General features: G+C 38.4%; 1 protein-coding gene and 1 pseudogene across 1 annotated transcript; one reads left to right on the forward strand and one right to left on the reverse strand.

The window, feature by feature from the left end:
- The first annotated feature begins 45 nt into the window (after window positions 1–45).
- LOC103985152 (probable serine/threonine-protein kinase BSK3) lies at window positions 46–8,824 on the forward strand. Its single transcript, XM_009402782.3, has 11 exons — window positions 46–231; window positions 385–529; window positions 622–842; window positions 1,675–1,810; window positions 2,713–2,846; window positions 2,937–3,042; window positions 4,481–4,566; window positions 5,667–5,855; window positions 6,225–6,389; window positions 7,192–7,305; window positions 8,095–8,824. Exons 2-11 carry the CDS (start codon window positions 448–450, stop codon window positions 8,338–8,340), a joined length of 1,479 nt encoding a protein of 492 aa, XP_009401057.2. The 5' UTR covers window positions 46–231; window positions 385–447; the 3' UTR covers window positions 8,341–8,824.
- A 2,303-nt stretch (window positions 8,825–11,127) lies between these two features.
- On the reverse strand, window positions 11,128–17,539 carry LOC103985143 (uncharacterized; annotated as a pseudogene).
- Between the last annotated feature and the right edge of the window lie 213 nt (window positions 17,540–17,752).

Raw genomic sequence — 17,752 nt, forward strand, 5'->3', positions numbered from 1 at the left:
AATAATGATAATAATAAAAGTAATAAATAATAGTAGCAGCTACGATTCGCACCGGAACGGAAGAATAAACCCCGAGGCGAGATCCGATCTCCATTCCCTTCCATCCTGCCCTGCCCCTTTTCGAACCCTCCTCTGATTCCGGCTCTAGGTTTCGGGCAGGGATCTGCCGTCGCCTTCGGGATCCGCGTCCTTGATGCGAGACGCGGTCCAGCTTTGCCTTCAAAGGATTAGGTACTGCTGCTTGTCTCTCGCTTTTTTGTCGATTTCTGTTAGATCCGGAGCTTGTAGTTCGGGTGCTTCTTCGTTGCTTGCCGGATTGAAGTCTTCGATGTCGTAAATAGGATTTTTCTCTCTGTTCTTGTGGTTTTTTTTGTGTCTCTGTAGATGGTCTAGTTGCTGATCTGTTCAAGAGCGATAGAGGAAGATATATATATATATATATTTGAGATGGGATCTCGGGTCTCCAAGTTGTGGCCGTGTTGTTGGCGTTCGCAGTTCAAAGGGACGGTTCTTGAAGCTCCGGATGCAGGTGAGTTTGTGGTTCGCTGTGGAAGTAGGATTGGTTAGTTCGGTATGCTTGTGAGCTGCGGGAGTGATGGTGGTGCCCTTGGTTTGTTGCAGAGAGTGAGGAGAAGGGCGAGGCTTATGATCTGCCCTCCTTCCAGGAATTTTCCTTTGAGCAGCTCCGGCTGGCCACGTCCGGCTTCGCCGTGGAGAACATCGTCTCGGAACATGGGGAGAAGGCGCCGAATGTGGTTTACAAGGGGAAGCTGGATGCTCAGAGAAGAATTGCTGTGAAGAGATTTAACAGATCCGCGTGGCCCGATCCCCGCCAATTTTTGGTACTTGTTTGTGGCTTTTAAGCACTTAGCATTGTAGTAATTAGTCTTGGATTTCCCTGGAAGCTTCGCTTTACCTACATCTGGACATGCTTTATTTTGTGAGTTTTATGCATACGTTGTGTGGTCTAACATGTATTTTTTCCACTTTGTCCTCACAGACTAGGATGTTTGCACGATCTTAAAGATGCTAACTTTAAGAATGGGTGCACGGGTATAGATTCACAACAACTGTCTCTATGCGTCTCCATTTTATGGATTTTAATGCATCAGAGACCTTACTAGTGTATTTCCCTGGATGCTTGTTTCACCTTGGCCATCTCAGACTGACTATAGAAGTGCTATGGCTATGAATGGGTGAAACATGTTGAAATGCCTCAAATTTGTTTATGATCCAGATGAGAACCCCAATGAGGACTAGCTCTGCATTTGCTGCCTGATGTCAAAAATTCTTGGTGCATTATCTGCATTATGTCTAAACCTCCTCTTAAGATATATGTTTAACAGAGCTAAAGTATCATACAGCTTAGTGGTTGTACATTAGGGGAGCCGTAGCTTGTCGTAGTTTTGACTCCCTAGACATGAATTTCGTAGCACAAGAGGCCCTTTCACCAAAGTCTACCTTAAACTAGTCATATTTCAATTTTCTTTATTTCAGTACGAACGGCCCTTTCACCCAAAGTTCAGCTTAAACTAGTTCATATCTCAATTTTCTTGATTTCGGTATCTGGTAGGTAATCTTTTGAAGTAAGCTAGGACCATTGATGTTGGTTGCATATTATCTGTACTTATTATCCACAATCAGATTTAGTGAGAACATTATCTGTTGCTTTAGGAAGAAGCAAGGGCTGTTGGTCAGCTTCGAAACCATAGATTGGCAAATTTGCTTGGCTGCTGTTACGAAGGTGAAGAGAGGCTGCTTGTAGCTGAATATATGCCCAATGAAACACTTGCAAAACACCTTTTCCACTGTAAGTTCCTGATGAGTGTTACCAACTACACCACCAAAAAGGTGTACAATCATTATTGTCTTTGATACTTGTGATAAAAAGAAGACATTGACATGAAGGGTTTTCTTTCCTTCAATTATAATTTGAATATGGCACATATTTTTTCAGCACATTGTTGATAAATATAGACTCAAAAGCTTTGTTACGATTTATTCTCAATACGCAAAGATGCTATGATTTATTCCCAATATAAGAGGTTGCTTTCAAGTTTACCATTGTTAGTTTTAGGATATATTCTTTTCACACAAAAATCCTCCATGAAGCTCCCTCTGGTGTGCGACATGGTCAGCCATAGTCTCTCTCTCTCTCTCTCTCTCCCTATATATATATATATATATATATATATATATATATATATATATATAGTGTGTGTGTGTGTGTGTGTGTGTGTCTTGTGTATATAATATTAAAACCAAGCAAAGAGCCATCTGAAGTCTTCACCAGATGCCATCTAGCTGTATGATCACGGGCTTATAACTTCATAAGTAAGCCCAACATCCATCTAGCTGCACACTCTAAATCAAATTTAATGAAACTTTTAGCAAAATCCTTCTATCTTCTCAGATCATGACACATGTCTTGCGTAGAGCCTCTCTTTGTATAACCCATATGCGAGTCCTGTTGGTCTTGCTGGTTCTTTGCTGTAGTCCTAGCAGAAGAACCATCACCCTTTTTTCTTGCGTTTGAGGTACTCCAGTACTCTCCACATATAATGTGAATCATCTGGTCATCGAAGTCAACTCCAGAAATCTCCAATTTGATGTTACCACTGCATCAGTTATCTGCTTTAATGTATCTTTTGCCTGTGTGAATTAGGATGCCATTTTATTGGACAAGTCCTTTTAATCTATTTAACTTTACAGGGGAATCACAACCAATGAAATGGCCTATGCGACTAAGAGTAGTTCTCTATCTAGCTGAGGCCTTGGAATATTGCACCAGTAAGGGTCGTGCTCTCTATCATGATCTGAATGCCTATAGAGTTTTATTTGATGAAGTGAGTAGTAACATCATATATTGATTCAACAGAAACATCCATTTTTGTCCTTTTATTTCATAATTTTCATTGTGGATCATCTTCTTGCAGGACTGTAATCCCAGACTTTCATGTTTTGGTCTCATGAAGAACAGTCGAGATGGAAAAAGTTATAGCACTAATTTGGCATTTACACCTCCTGAATATTTAAGAACTGGTATGTACTCTCAAGAAATGTAACCACACTTTGAGATAGTATCTGGGCAATGTTCAATTCTCTATTTTGGATTTAGTGCTTGTCTGTTTCCTATCTGAAATACCTAACTGAATGCCATGCTTAGTGACAATGTTCATAAAATGAAAAGAATAAGGAGATTAACCATGATTGGAAGTTAAATCCTATAGAAGTGACACAGGAATCTACGATATCAATTCGGAGATAATTACACTTTTAAGCAAACTAATACAAGCCTCTTTCCAGTGAAGATGATCGATAACTAAGTTATTGATTCATTAACAATCCCCTCCCTTGTCCAGTTAATATGGTAAACACATGTTTTCCATTTATGGAAGGAAATATTTTTTGAATCTTCTACCCCTTAGGTAAAATTAATTTAGTTATTTCATGTTCTACCTCATCTACCCATCTCCATAATACCATCACTTTTGACCATTATCTTTGGGCAATGGCAAATTGGAGGAGAAAATATAGAAAATATTGTAGTGGCAGGGCTGTTGGAAGATAAAATACCAGAGGATATGGAGCAAAGTTTGGTGCCTGAAGCACAAACAGAGGTGGTAATCATAGAAAATACATCTTGTCTGCTTTGATAAATATGTGAGATATCAAACTATGAATAGATATTCCAACAATTCTTTAATTTGATGTTGGCAGTTGGAAGATGGTTCTTGCATTTAAGATGGATCTGTTATATTAGAGAAAATTTTGCTTGAGCAACTATGCAGCTCATCTTAACTTTTATCATCGGGAACAGAGTTCTAGTTTGAGTCAGGAATCTTTTGATACATTGCATATCCTCTATCTATGCATGTAGTTCTTAATGTTAAAGTGGAACTCTGCAGTGCCAACAATGTGCAAGATCTTGAAGTTTTCTGAGACCAAAATTTTCTCCTCTTGTCTTTTATGTACTTGGCAATCTGGTTTTTTAGGCTAAAAGGTTGCTGATAAACCACTATATGGAAAGGGCACTATTGATTTTTTTTTTGTTGTTTATAATTGCAAACTTTTTCTTAGTTCGTGATCAGAGTCACGTTTTCTTAATTGCAAAATTTCTCTAGAAGAGTCAGTATACATCCGAGGGTATGATCTTTATTTTCTGACCCATTAGTAGCTCTTGCTATATAAGAAATGAGGGAAGCAGGCAAGTGCTTCGTGCAAATTCATTCCACCCTTTCATTTAATGCTTATACTCATGTTCGTTGTATTAAGATTTCTTTATTTGTGATCAGAGTCACATTGCAATGGTGTTTGATAGAGATTGATAATGTCATGCACTTCACTTTTCCTTGAAAATTTTTCATTTAACAGCTGAAACAATACAGTTTTTTTGTTTTTAGGTGTCCCTTGTGCATAATACATTAATCACAGTAATCTCTTCGATTATGTTGTCTCATTTTTTCGATGTGATATGCAGGAAGAGTTACACCAGAAAGTGTCATATATAGCTTTGGAACATTGCTTCTTGATGTTCTAAGCGGAAAGCACATTCCTCCTAGCCATGTGAGTTGTATTCTCTTTACGAGTTTCCTATTTTTGACACATGAAATTTTGTTTGACTGGCTGAATTAGCTTACTAGCTGAATTGCCTTGCTATCCCCTTGCCTTTATCTTAGTTCCTATGATCATTTATCTATTGAAGGGTGATAGAATGGATGCCAATGTAATTTTTGGGCATGAAAAGAGTGATGATGAGGCCTTAATGTGTAATATATAAAAAATAGAAAATTATGGTTAAGGTTATACACGAGGGGTTAGAGGTAAAAAGTTTGGAAAGATATTAAGAACATGAGTTTAGGACCTTTCAAAAATAGGTTAGGGTGTTATCATTTAACATATTTCTAGCTACCCCTAAATGTTAATAGAACACAACTACAAAGAATTCTCAGTGTATTAAGGAAAGGTAGATAACAGTTCTTGTATCCAAGTGGCACTAACAAAATTTTGTCAGAGTTCAAATGCAATTCTTGTTGCCTTTTGTCCTACAACCAAAGTGTGAAGTTAAGACTTTAGTGTCTTTGCTTCATCTGACTAGATTTAGTCATTAGGTTAATCTGAGAATTTCTTGTTAAAGTGCAAGCAAGAAGCTTATCAGCCCTGTCACAACCTGGTCCCCATTGGCCCAAAATTAAAACCTAAGTCTATGGTAGTAAAGCAATTTCCTCTCGACATAATCTTTCTGTGCTTTTTAAGTAAATATAGAGTTAGAAAACATGATAAAAGTACATAACAAGACAAATGTGATGTTTATTTGGAAAGGAAAGAAAAGGAAATTTGATCTTGCAGTCTTTGGAGCAGGCATAAGCTGTTGATTGGTCTACACAAAGATGTTTCTCCCTTTAAAAAATTTACTGCTTCAATTCAAGTATTATGTACTAAACGTTAACAGGAGGATTCAAACTCCTGATCTTACACTGCCCCCTTAACTACAAGGATGTCTACAGAAAGATGTTTCTGTAATCCTTTTTGTCTGTTGGGTCATAAACGTGTGTTGACATTTTCGACATCATTATCTCCATGTTTTATGGATCATATTTCAAGGAATTATGATGCTTGTTCAGTATATCTGCCGTATCTTGATCTGTTCAGAGATTTCCTTGCAGGCCCTTGACTTGATACGAGATCGTAATTTCAATATGCTGACAGACTCATGTTTGGAAGGTCAATTTTCGAATGAAGATGGGACTGAACTAGTACGCTTAGCTTCAAGGTGTTTACAATACGAGCAACGTGAACGTCCTAATGTGAAGTCAATAGTACTTGCATTGACTCCACTACAGAGGGAGACTGAAGTGAGCATCAACCGCTGTCTTTCTGTGTCTAATATATTTTTATAAATGTGGCTGTCATGCTCTAAAACTGGACCACATGCAATATGATCACCACTTATGATGGTAATCATGGTGGGATTTTTATATTTAAATACATGATTATCTGTTAGGTGGCTTTCATGCTCTGTAAGGAAGTAATAAATACACAACATTTTGAGTTAGGCCTTCCCGTTCATTTCTCCTACTTATAGTCTTCTGATATGGGGAGTTCCTTGAACTAGCAACTGATGCGCACAAGTGTCCTTTTTGTTTATTCATTTGAGTATCAAGAATTAGTTTATACTCTTGCTTTTAAAGTCATTATGTATATTTACAGGATGTGTCGTGTAGGTCCCTTCTTACGTATTAATGGATATCCCTCGTGGTGGTGCATCCTCGATAGAGTCGCTTTCTCTTTCTCCACTGGGTGAAGCTTGTTCCAGAATGGATTTGACTGCAATACATGAAATATTGGAAACAGTCGGATACAAAGATGACGAGGGAACAACGAATGAGGTTTGTACATGAGAATTTTTTATTTCAAGTTGAAGCAGCAGACTAGCCTATTTGTGTAATAAATAAATATGGGTATTGCACATATGTTTTCTCTTCATTTTTCATCTATTTGCCCATACATGTAATAGCAGCTGTGGGGGTTTTCAATGCAGACAGAGAACTACAGAATCAGATCTTTAAATATGGCAGAAGAGATGTGTTTTTATCTACTTTGCTCGAGAAAAAAAATAACTGTTTTCAAGTATTGACTCAGTTACCTATAGTTTTCATTTGTTTTTCTCTAGTAGTTCTTATCCCCGACAAACCTAAAAGTGAAAGCTAGGCGATAGCTCTTTGATTACTGTCCTTCAATATGTCTGCCGACTTGTTTATTGTTTCCCTTCACTTTTGTGCTCTATTCTCTTGTCAATGTTTTCTGTAAAAATTTAATTGCACTTGATTCTGATATGCACAAGAGTGGATGCTACTTATTTTTCACATTCCTCTCCGTACCAAACACTGCTTTGTTATTCTTCTGGTGCATTATGAAGTTGCTTCATGCATAAGTAGATTGATAATAATGTTATCTGTTGGCCTAGTATTCGGACTTATAAAGACTTGGCTGTGTTTTGACAAGATACCATCTTGTGCTTGGTGGTTCTTGATGATTATCTTGGATAGTATATAGAGACGATCTTTTGTTACTGTTGACTGTCTAAGATTTTATAACCAATTTGATGCTTCACCTTTCTATGTTTCTAAATATATAAAGCACACCTCATTGATATGCATGCCTCCTCATTTTTATCCTTTCTTCTTTTAGCTATCATTTCAAATGTGGACCAACCAGATGCAAGAGACACTGAACTCAAAGAAGAAGGGTGACACTGCTTTCCGGCATAAAGATTTTAATACTGCAATAGAGTGCTACACCCAGGTGATTTTATCTTACTGATTGGTTTCTTTGTGATAATAATTCTCATTTTTTTAGGATATCTTTCCGCTAAATGATCAATTGTTCTTGCTGTGATCTTTTTGATGCCAGTTGCTCATCGGTAGTTCCATTACAATCTTTGAACTAGACTTGTAGCTAATGCGCCCGTCATTTTTGCCATTTGAAAACCTTTACTGCTGATCAAATCATTATTAAGGAGAATCCATGGTCTAATTTCTTCCATTATATATCTAGAAGAATGCAAGTCTAGAATCTGCCATTCAGAACCATACATGTGAGTTTTCGAATGAACTTCCGTTCCACAAAGTCCAATTTTCTTATATCGTAATTAGAAAGAACAAGAACAAGTTGGGCATGGATTCAATGTACATGACATTCATTGGTTTAGGACACAAGTAGAATTATAAAACATTGTCAAAAGCTTCTTGCAGTAACCGATATGTAGAAGTAAAATCTATTTTCTTCCGTGTCTCTTTGTCATGTTATCATCTCCTTTTTATCATACATGTAGCACTTCCACAGAGCTTCCAAATGTCAGGAACAAAAATTGCCTCGTCATTTGAAAAATCACTACTGCACTGGTCTTTTGGTTGTTGTTTTGGAATCAATTAGGGTCCTCTCATACGCTATGGAGATGATTTTTCCGTTAAACACTGATGTGTGCTGCATTTAGGTGCCTATTAAATTCATTCAAAATCCATATATTTGGTACTGAGAGCTTGATAGAGGATGTGCAAGCCTGACATCTCGATGATTTTGTGTGACATGCAGTTCATAGATGTTGGGACCATGGTTTCGCCTACGATTTTTGCACGCCGTTGCCTGTCATACCTGATGAATGACTTGCCACAGCAAGCTCTTAATGATGCAGTGCAGGCGCTAGTCATATCTCCTACATGGCCAACAGCACTTTATCTTCAGGCTGCTGGCCTTATGGCTCTTGGGATGGAAAATGAAGCTCGAGAAGCACTTAAGGATGGTTCTTTGCTAGAGGCGAAAAAGAACGAGGGGCATTAGATGGGGACTAAGTTAGAATGACCAGAGACTTTAAATGTTCAAAATTTCAGATTTATTTGCCCCATAAAAAGGGAAAAAAAGAGTTTATGATCATTTTTAAGGACAGCTTAAGATTTTGGATGTCAAAGACTGCTTCTGATAGAAATAGGCTTGATTCTTTGATGGGCTTGCCGTTCTGGAGTTACTGAGTGCATCGTTTTCCAGTTGGCAGGGGGCTGGATTATTACCTTCTGCTGTAGTTGTACTTCACATCCTGCAATGTGTAGTGTGCATGTATATATGGGGAATCAACCATAGCAACCCATGAAAAGTTTCTGGCAAGATAAAATGGTAAAAGTTGTGACCCTTCTTGCAAAGCATGCCATGTAAATTGCACGAACCGCTGGTGAACATGTTGTGTTGTAAAGCAGTTGAATGATTTGTTTCGTGTGTGGCTTTATTTGTGTTTTATTGTCTTTTATCAATTGCCAATGGATTTCATTGAGATTGTTGGATTCTTTCACAAGGCATGTCTGTAGATGTAATCTGGGGGATGAAGAGTTCTGTAGTGGTTGCATGTCCAAAGATTTTAAATCCATTTGAGTGCTTTCCTTCTATTGTTTGGGTATGTATGGTAGTCATGCATGGGCTCTCTCAGAAAACAAATTGGCTTTTATCTTCTTATGCTGTGGTCGGTTTTGGGGGTTGGGGGGGGCCACAATCACCAGCTTTAATGTCATTTTGTTTTGTGAAACCAGACATGTTTGGTGATCTTTGAACTTCAAAATCATTGGTGTTGTTGTTGTTGTTTAGGTTTTCTAAAAATAGACGTAGTAATTGCATATACTTTTCTAGTTGCGATACCATGGATATTAAATCCATCACAATTTTCAATTTTTATGGAGAATAATCAATTTTTTTGTGACAAATACAGGTTCATGTAATTGATATCAGGGGAAGAGATAGCATCATTTTGCTGGTAATATGCGTCCCCTGGTAAAACGTTCATATAGGAATTGTATCCTCCAAAAACACCCCATCTTTCTCTTGTTTGAATTTATCATCTTGTGGCTTAAAATTAATTAATTTTAGGTATCTTGTGGTATCCCTGGTAAAACGTTCATATAGGAATTTATCATCTCGTGGCTTAAAATTAATTAATTTATCATCTGTAGTTGTAAAATTCTCTACCCATCCTGCTATCTGCAATTCGTCCTCGTGAAACCTTGTCAATGTAAACGGCATTAATGGTGAATATCTTTTTAATTATATATATTATCTTTATAGTTAGTTATCTTTAGTGACTTGATTTTTATATTTTAAAAAATTATATCAACATCTCTACGGTTACAAAATTGAAACATTTAGGTTCACTTATTCAAACAATATCATTTTTACTGATAGAAACATGAAAATAAAGGATAAAAAAATAATTTTAACGTTTGATAGCGGATGATGTCGATGGTGACGGACGATGGCATCGCTAGCGTCGATGCTAATGCAATTGCTTGGCTACCTCTGACGACGATAAGGTCCACTCTCACTGCAAAGCCACCCGCCTTCACAAGGAGCGTGTCGTCGACCTCATCGTCGTCCGCCTCACATCACTTTGCATTTGCGCTGATGCTAATGTAGTTGTCGCTTGGAAATTACGTTGACGTTGATGTAGATGGTCGACCTCATCTCCTCGCTCCTTTGCCATCTCATTCTCTTAGGAGTAGCGCCTCATAATCGCTAAATCCCTCTCGCACCCCACGTAGCTGAGGACACCTCTGCCCACCCCCTCCTTTGATTCGGTCCCACTCGGAACTCTTCATCACGTGCAAGAAGTGCTTCGTTGCCTCCCCTGACACGTTTGTGGCCACACTCGACCTTTGCTCGAATGATCTCTTACATGATAGTGACAACATGGACGAGCTCTGGTCAGTGCCCGATGTTGTGCTGCAGATGGAGACATCCATCATTGACCAGTTTCGGCTCTTTGACTTGTACGACTCTTGGAAGGCAACACTCCGTCGTGGACACCACAGTTTGCTTCCCTTAGACGGAGTTGTTGGATTTCCTTGGCCATTGACATGGCCTAGACAACATCTAACGCATCTACGTCGACACTGATTTAGTTGTCGAGCAACGTCGCTAATGTAAATGTAAATGCCGAGCAGCCCTTTCATCACTCGACAATTGCGTTGACGTTGACATAGATGTAGAGTAGAGAAAGGGCTGCTCAACGATATGTGGTGCCAGAACCGATGCGATAGTAGAGGGAGCGACAAAAGCTTCGGTGACACCAGCTTCTGATCGAGGCTAGGATCCACCCAATGGTTCAACGATGAGGCGACTACCATCTTCGCCATAGACGCCGATACAAATACAAAGTGACACAAGGCAATCAACGATGAGATCGATAACACCTCGTGGAGGCAGGTGGTGTCGCGATGAGAACAAACCTTATCATCGTCGAAGCCAACTAAGCAATTGCATCGGCATCAACACCATAGTTCGCCAAATGTTAAAATTATCTTTTTACCTTTTATTTTTATGTTTCTGTTAATAAAAAAAATCTAAATATTTCATTTTCGTCACTAAAGATGCCAATGTGATTTTTTAAAGTGTAGGGACATGAACGCCAAAAGTAACTAACCAGTAATTAGCCTTGCTCGTATTTATGCATGTTTTCAATGAGAACAAAAATGTCGCGCATATTGTTTATAGTAAATTAAAATTAGAAAAAACATATAACCATCTTCTTAAACTTATAAAAAGATAACAATGCACCCAGAGATGTTATCAAACTAACATACATAGACATTGACAAAATTTCTAATTAAATCCAATGATGGAAAACAATTTTGGAAAATTAATTACATAAAGCTAAAGTCAATGTTAAAATTTGTTTTTATGGTTTATAAAAAAAAATTATATATAAGTCAACATGTGGCGTGGACCTTCCTCAAGGCCGAACCTGCGCCGCAACGGAGACCACAAAAGCAACAGCCTGCATAATATAATTTGCTTAAGATTAGCCCTCATAAACAGCAATGTCTGACGAGTTCGTTTCGAACAACCCAGCAGCCAATTTTACGTAATTCCCATTCAGCAGTACCCGGTGGCTTTGATGTAATATCCTGACAGACCCGATTTACACCACGCACGCTGTCGCAGATCTTGCGAACCACATCAATAAGGAACTTGTGGTCAAAATAGTACCAGAAGAGATTTATGTGAAGGGAAAATATCAGAAAACACAGTAGAGAATTCATGACAAGTGATTGGATATACAATGAGACTTGAATACAACTTTGATATATTTGCTGAAACATGCTAGCAAGAAAATAAAAGAGGGTAAGGTTAAGATATCCTTCCCGGACTTTCTCAGCATCTTCAAAATGTATATTTTTAGTGATCGAGAATCTTGTCGTTTTGACCACGAAAGTACATCAATCTCTTACGAGATGAATCAGAAATAGTGCTACAAACACTCCCAACAATGCTTCGGCACTATGCATGTAAAATCACAACACATCTTGTGTGTGTGTGTGTGAAAATATACAACTAAACTGCTGCCACATATAATTTTCTGCAGGTTTTATGATTGAGGAAGATCAAGGCCTTTTAATTGGAAACACAGTTAGCAACAGCACACGCTTTGGACTAGGTCATTGTCAGGCCAAGAACCCTTCAGTGTTCATAGTGATCTTCCAATCTTGATACATCAATATTTGTTGATGCTACTAAAGTCTCAAGCATGTCAGTGTAATCAATGCATTTTATATGTTTTCAGGTTTGCAGATGAATGTTTACTTAATATCCTATTATGATACACATGTTTTCAAGAGGGCGACTCTGATTATTCCTTTGCAATGTAGATGCTCAGGTTTCAAGCATGCCAGTGTAATCAATGTGTTTTATATGTTTTCAGGAGGGTGAGCCTCCTTGATCATTCCATTGCAATGTAGATGATCAGATCTCAAGCCACGAAAAACTCTCTAGTTGCAAGGCTGCCTATCTGTACGATCCTTGGATCCTAATGTTAGCAGCATCTAGTGCACTATATGGTCCTTTAAAAAATAAAGAATTCCTGACTTCATAACTATGTACAGTGCACGTTAACCACTAGAATGCCTCCTTAGAGACATCACGCATTGAAGTCATCCTTTTTTATGTCATAGGTTAGTTACAAAGACCATATCCAAGGAGAAATTCAATGAGTGATATTGCATGGCTAAATAACCAGCCATCTCTACCGGATGCCATTAAGTGCATGATAAGGAGAACTGGAAAACCTATCACAAACAAGTATCGGGTTGCTAATGTAAATATCAACAGAAGAAATTGTTAAAATAGCTACTGTTCACCGATTGAAAGCAACATGTACAATTGCATAAGCTGCTCTACGAAAAGAAATGCATCAAATTGATTGAAGATATAGCTGAGTTAATGCCATAAAGAAAACTAATACTGAATGAAAATTGAAAAAATATTGCTAGGTTCAGATAGGATGGTGAACCATGCATTTTTTGCATATAAAAGTTGAAGCCAGCAAAGAACTAATCATGTTCAGTTCCTAAAATTAAACACCAACTCAGGAATATCAAGATCTATCTCCATTGGTGCATTTGCAGATGGTTTCTGTACTGTGTTGGTCATATCCTGTACCTCAACATACACCTATGCCCCAGTGACATTCATAAGGAATAACTTGTGGCTTGTGAATAGCATCTCAATTAACTAAATGTATTCTAAATTTAAATCCCAATACTTCCTTTTCACAATCTATTCTTCACCATATCCTCTATTTTAGCATATAATTTATGTCAACGTTAATTGACATGAATTATGAATCATCATAAACAATAAACTATTCTAGAAACACCATGACTTCATCTAGTAATACATCATCACCATCAATTAGCTTATTAGCTGTGAAATCATGCATATAGTTGCTAGAATCACTAAATCTCTTTTAGAACTCCTCTAGAACTATGATCCAGGTTGCACATCCTCACTCACGATATCATATTAGACTGAGGCAAGGTTTGCAGTTTCGTTTACCGATATTGTATGGGTCAGGGCTTGGACCAGTACTGAACTGGTCTACCGAGTACGAAATTAAGAAAAAAACTAAAAAAATAAAACATGAACCACCTGATATAGAGCATGTACTGCCCTATACCAGGTGGTATCAGACGTGTATGTGGGATCATTCAATACAAGCCCAGTTCAAGTGTACCACCCGATTTACCTTAGTGTGTGTACCGATAACCTAGTGGACAAATAAATATGACCAACATACCGGGTTTGAGGTACATCATCGGGTTGTTAAAATTGTGCATCAGATTTCACCTTCAGTTATTCAGTTTTATATACATTATCAACTAAAGTAAATTGCATATCTTGTATCTACATCCAGATCATGAATTAGAATAATTCTAACCTGCCTTTGAGATATCTATAATGTGAAAATTGACCATGTACCTCCTGAATACAACACATGCAAAAAATCTCATGTTCATCACCAACCTATCCACATATTCATTTTCACGTGATTGCTAAATTTTTAACCCTTTAGGTTAAAGTTTTAAATGAAGTTCAAAAACTGTTGCATCAACAGTACTCAACAAAATTCACCCCAAGTCTCAGCCATATTACTTTCTATTACTCTTGAATACATCTGCAAGTGCTACCAGTCTCACTTTCTGTTTAATAAATCCAAAAACAAGGTTGTAAGAGGAAACTGACACTAACCAGTCTCCAGTCATTCCATCTTCACTAGTAATTGCTCTAAGAACAACCACATGAGAATGTGTTCTTTGGTCTCCCTGAACACCACTGATTGTACTGGTAGAAAAACAGCAAAAGCTTGCCAAATGGAATCATAGAGGCCAGCATCTTTGATTGACTGAATAAAAATCTCATCCACCTACAGAAAAGGTTTGAAGTGAAAACCATGTTGACAACAAATTGATGTTAGGGAATGAACTAAAAAAAGATAACAAGCAACCTGGTGGAGAATCTCGAAGGCATTTCCTTCTGTGACATCCCCCAGTACACGAATAGCAAGGTCAGGTCCAGGGAATGGGTCTCTTTAGAAATGATTCAGGGACATTCAAAATACTCCCCAGTTTTTGTACCTTTAAATTGAGTGGCAGATTGGAATCAGCATTGGAGCATAATTGAGGCTGGATGACAAAAGGTAAGAACATTTTTATGTGTTTAATGACAAGTGCATCATGGACTTGGAACCTATACCTCATCTTTAAACAGGAATTTTAGTGGTTCAATAAGCTTTAGCTTCATATCCTTTGGAAGCCCCCCAACATTATGATGGCTCTTAATTGTGTGAGAGTGAGTCATTCCACTTCCAGGTGGTGGGCAGGACTCTATTACATCTGGATAGAGAGTTCCCTGGACCAAGAACACTGGTCTTCTTCCCAATTTTTGCTCTAACTCTTGAGCAAAATCATCAAAAATGCATATAAACTCTCAACCAATTATTTTCTTCTTCATCTCAGGGTCTTTAATGCCTTTGAGCTTACCAAGAAATTGCTCAGAAGCATCAATATAAGTGACTGGTAAATGTAGATTACTCTGAAAAGTTGACATGATTCGCTCTCTTTCCTTATACCTAGAGCAAGGAAAGTTCACTCTTGCTGTTTAGTTGGAGGAGATTAAAAAAATAGTATTTATTTTCTACTGTGCAGCGACACTAAGAAAACATGTAGCCTTAATAGGCCATTGTCAACAAAAACACAATGAAGCCTGTTTCCAATTACCTTGTGAACAAAAGTGGCAGCGTCAGTGGAATCCACTCCTCCAGATAGTGCACAAATCACATGCTCATCAGGTCCTACCACGCCTTTGATGATCTTAATTTCTTCCTCAAGTACACCTTGCATCTTCCAATCTGCAGTGATCCCACAAACGTCCAAAAGAAAATGCCACAGTGTCTCCATTCCTTGTGTCGAATGAGTCACCTACAAGCAGATTGAAAGAAACAAAGCAATGTAAGAGTGCTATTAGTATCCAACACCAAAGATCATGGACTGCATTGCTATCAGTCTGCTGGGCTGATGAAGTTCTATGTATAATTCCTCACTAATTGTGGAATGTACACCAAACAACTAGAAAAGTCATGAGGAAGGCCAGACATTATAGGAATGAATTCTCTAAACAAATTAGCATATACCAATTACCAACAGCAACATAATGCACCTTCAAGATGGATTTTTGTAGATCATCACCATTGGTGAGTTTAACTCAGTAAAAACTGATATGCAATCAGGCAGAGTTTTTGAAATTGGATCATCTGATAACTGTTGAGAGAAATGAAATAAAAACAAAAAAATTGCTTTTACCAAGGACATAAATAATAAACACGATAGTCTTGTCAGCTCGATCCAAGTAGATATAGGGAGAAGCTTCTTTTACAAATTCTTCACTCAAAATTATGTTAGAAGATAGTTTTCACTCAAAGTTACATTAGAAGATTAGTAGAAAAGTTACGTTAATCAGTTAAGAGAGGAGCAATTAAAAACTGAATCTACGTCAAAATCTTAGCTCTACAGAACAGGATAAGACGAATGTCTGCTTACATTGCCTTGCCTTTTTTTCTTTTTTGGTTCTGTCCTATCGCTCAATTGAAGTTAAATTGATGAGACAAAATACACCATATTTTGTGTAAAAGGTTAAAATCAAAATGATTCTGAACATGGAAACCTTACCAACAAGAACAAATTACATGACTGAATTAATGGAGCAAAACACAAGTCACAATCTATCAAAAACTCATGGTAGCAAGACTTATATGTTATGACACAATAAGAAGCAATTAGAAAAATCATACAGAAGTCTATGATTCTTTTGATGCCTCTGGTCAGGGAGAGGCGACAATACCTTACGAAATAGGATGCAAGTAAAATGAAGGGTCAAATTCAATTATATACCGTATCATACTTAAAGCAGATAGAAGCCGCAATGAAAACAAATTATGCCTAATTAAACACAGTGTTACTTATGTACGAACCCAAAGATAATCAATTCATAGTTTTCCTTGTTCTCTGACATGACCTAAGTTCCAAAACAGGAGTATATGTTAATGTTCATAGCAATATTTCACAGCAGAAGCCACTTTTTTTGGTCATAAGTATTTTCCAGTGCAGACCCATAGCCTGCTAGAATCATAATGCAAGTCCTCCTCATTAAACCGAAGCAGATCCAAATTACTTGACCTATGAAAGGAATTTCTATGACAATCTATACAAAATAGCTACAGAGAGTAATAAACCAGAGAACGACTTCGAAAGATTACCTCTGGATGATACTGAAGACCATAAATCCTTCTAGAGTGATTCTCGATCGCCGCCACTGATCCCTGCAGGCTCCTCGCGACCACTGAGAAACCCTTCGGCAACTTCACTGCCTCATCGCCGTGGCTCATCCACACGGTCTGATGCCCACCGATGGCCTCCGACCCATAAAGTCCCCACTCGCCCTCGGCCACCGCTATCTCCATCTTACCATACTCCTGCCTCTACCCGACGGCGACCTTTCCCCCGAGCTTCTGGACGATCAACTGCATCCCGTAGCAGATGCCGAGCACGAACACGCCGTTCTCCTCAGCGTACTCGATGAATCCGTCGGGGAACGAGGGAGCTCCGGCGACGTGGACGGAGTGGGGGCCGCCGGAGAGGACGACGGCGCGAGGCCTCAGCTTGGCGATGGAGCCGGATTCGGCGGGTGATGAGGTGCGTGTACTGGGAGCCGTAGTCGAGGATGAGGACAAGGTTTCCCGCCCCGCAGGGGGTTCCACCGCAGGAGGCCTTCGATTTGACGATGCTTTCCATCTCTCCGGCGCGAAGGATTAGGGGTTGCGGTGGAGGAGGGAGCTGACCGCCACGAAAGTAGCAACAGCTGGTTAGGGATTTTATAATCATTCTATTGGCGGGAACCACCGTGGATAGGGGCTGTAGATCCTTTTTGATCAAACAGATCACGACCGTTGATATGAAGGATCAAGAGAGGAGATAGGTCCGCAGATCACGAACGTAACGGCCCCCACCGGTCTTTGGACTCGGCGATCATACAGACTTACCGCACAAGTCTCTCCTTTCCCGCATAGTAATTAACTTATCTTGTATTATTATTTTTAGGTAATTTATTGGGAAAAATTTTCACTATTGGGGTCTTTTTCTTTCTAGAGGATGCCTCTCATAATTGTTTTTACTTATCCCTATATTTCTAAAAGCCTTCAGTCTTTCCATTAAATGACATCGAGACTAATGCGGAATTTATAATTTATTTATTTATTTATTTGTTAAAGTGATCTAGTTTGATTTTGATCCGGTCTAGACATATATCCCCAAATTACCTCTAATGTCGGACCTCCTCCTTTGCCCTTCAACTCCATTGAAATTTATTTTTTTAATATTTTTTT

The sequence above is a fragment of the Musa acuminata genome, chromosome BXJ3-1 (genome assembly GCF_036884655.1).
Source record: "Musa acuminata AAA Group cultivar baxijiao chromosome BXJ3-1, Cavendish_Baxijiao_AAA, whole genome shotgun sequence".
NCBI classification, from domain to species: Eukaryota; Viridiplantae; Streptophyta; class Magnoliopsida; order Zingiberales; family Musaceae; genus Musa; species Musa acuminata.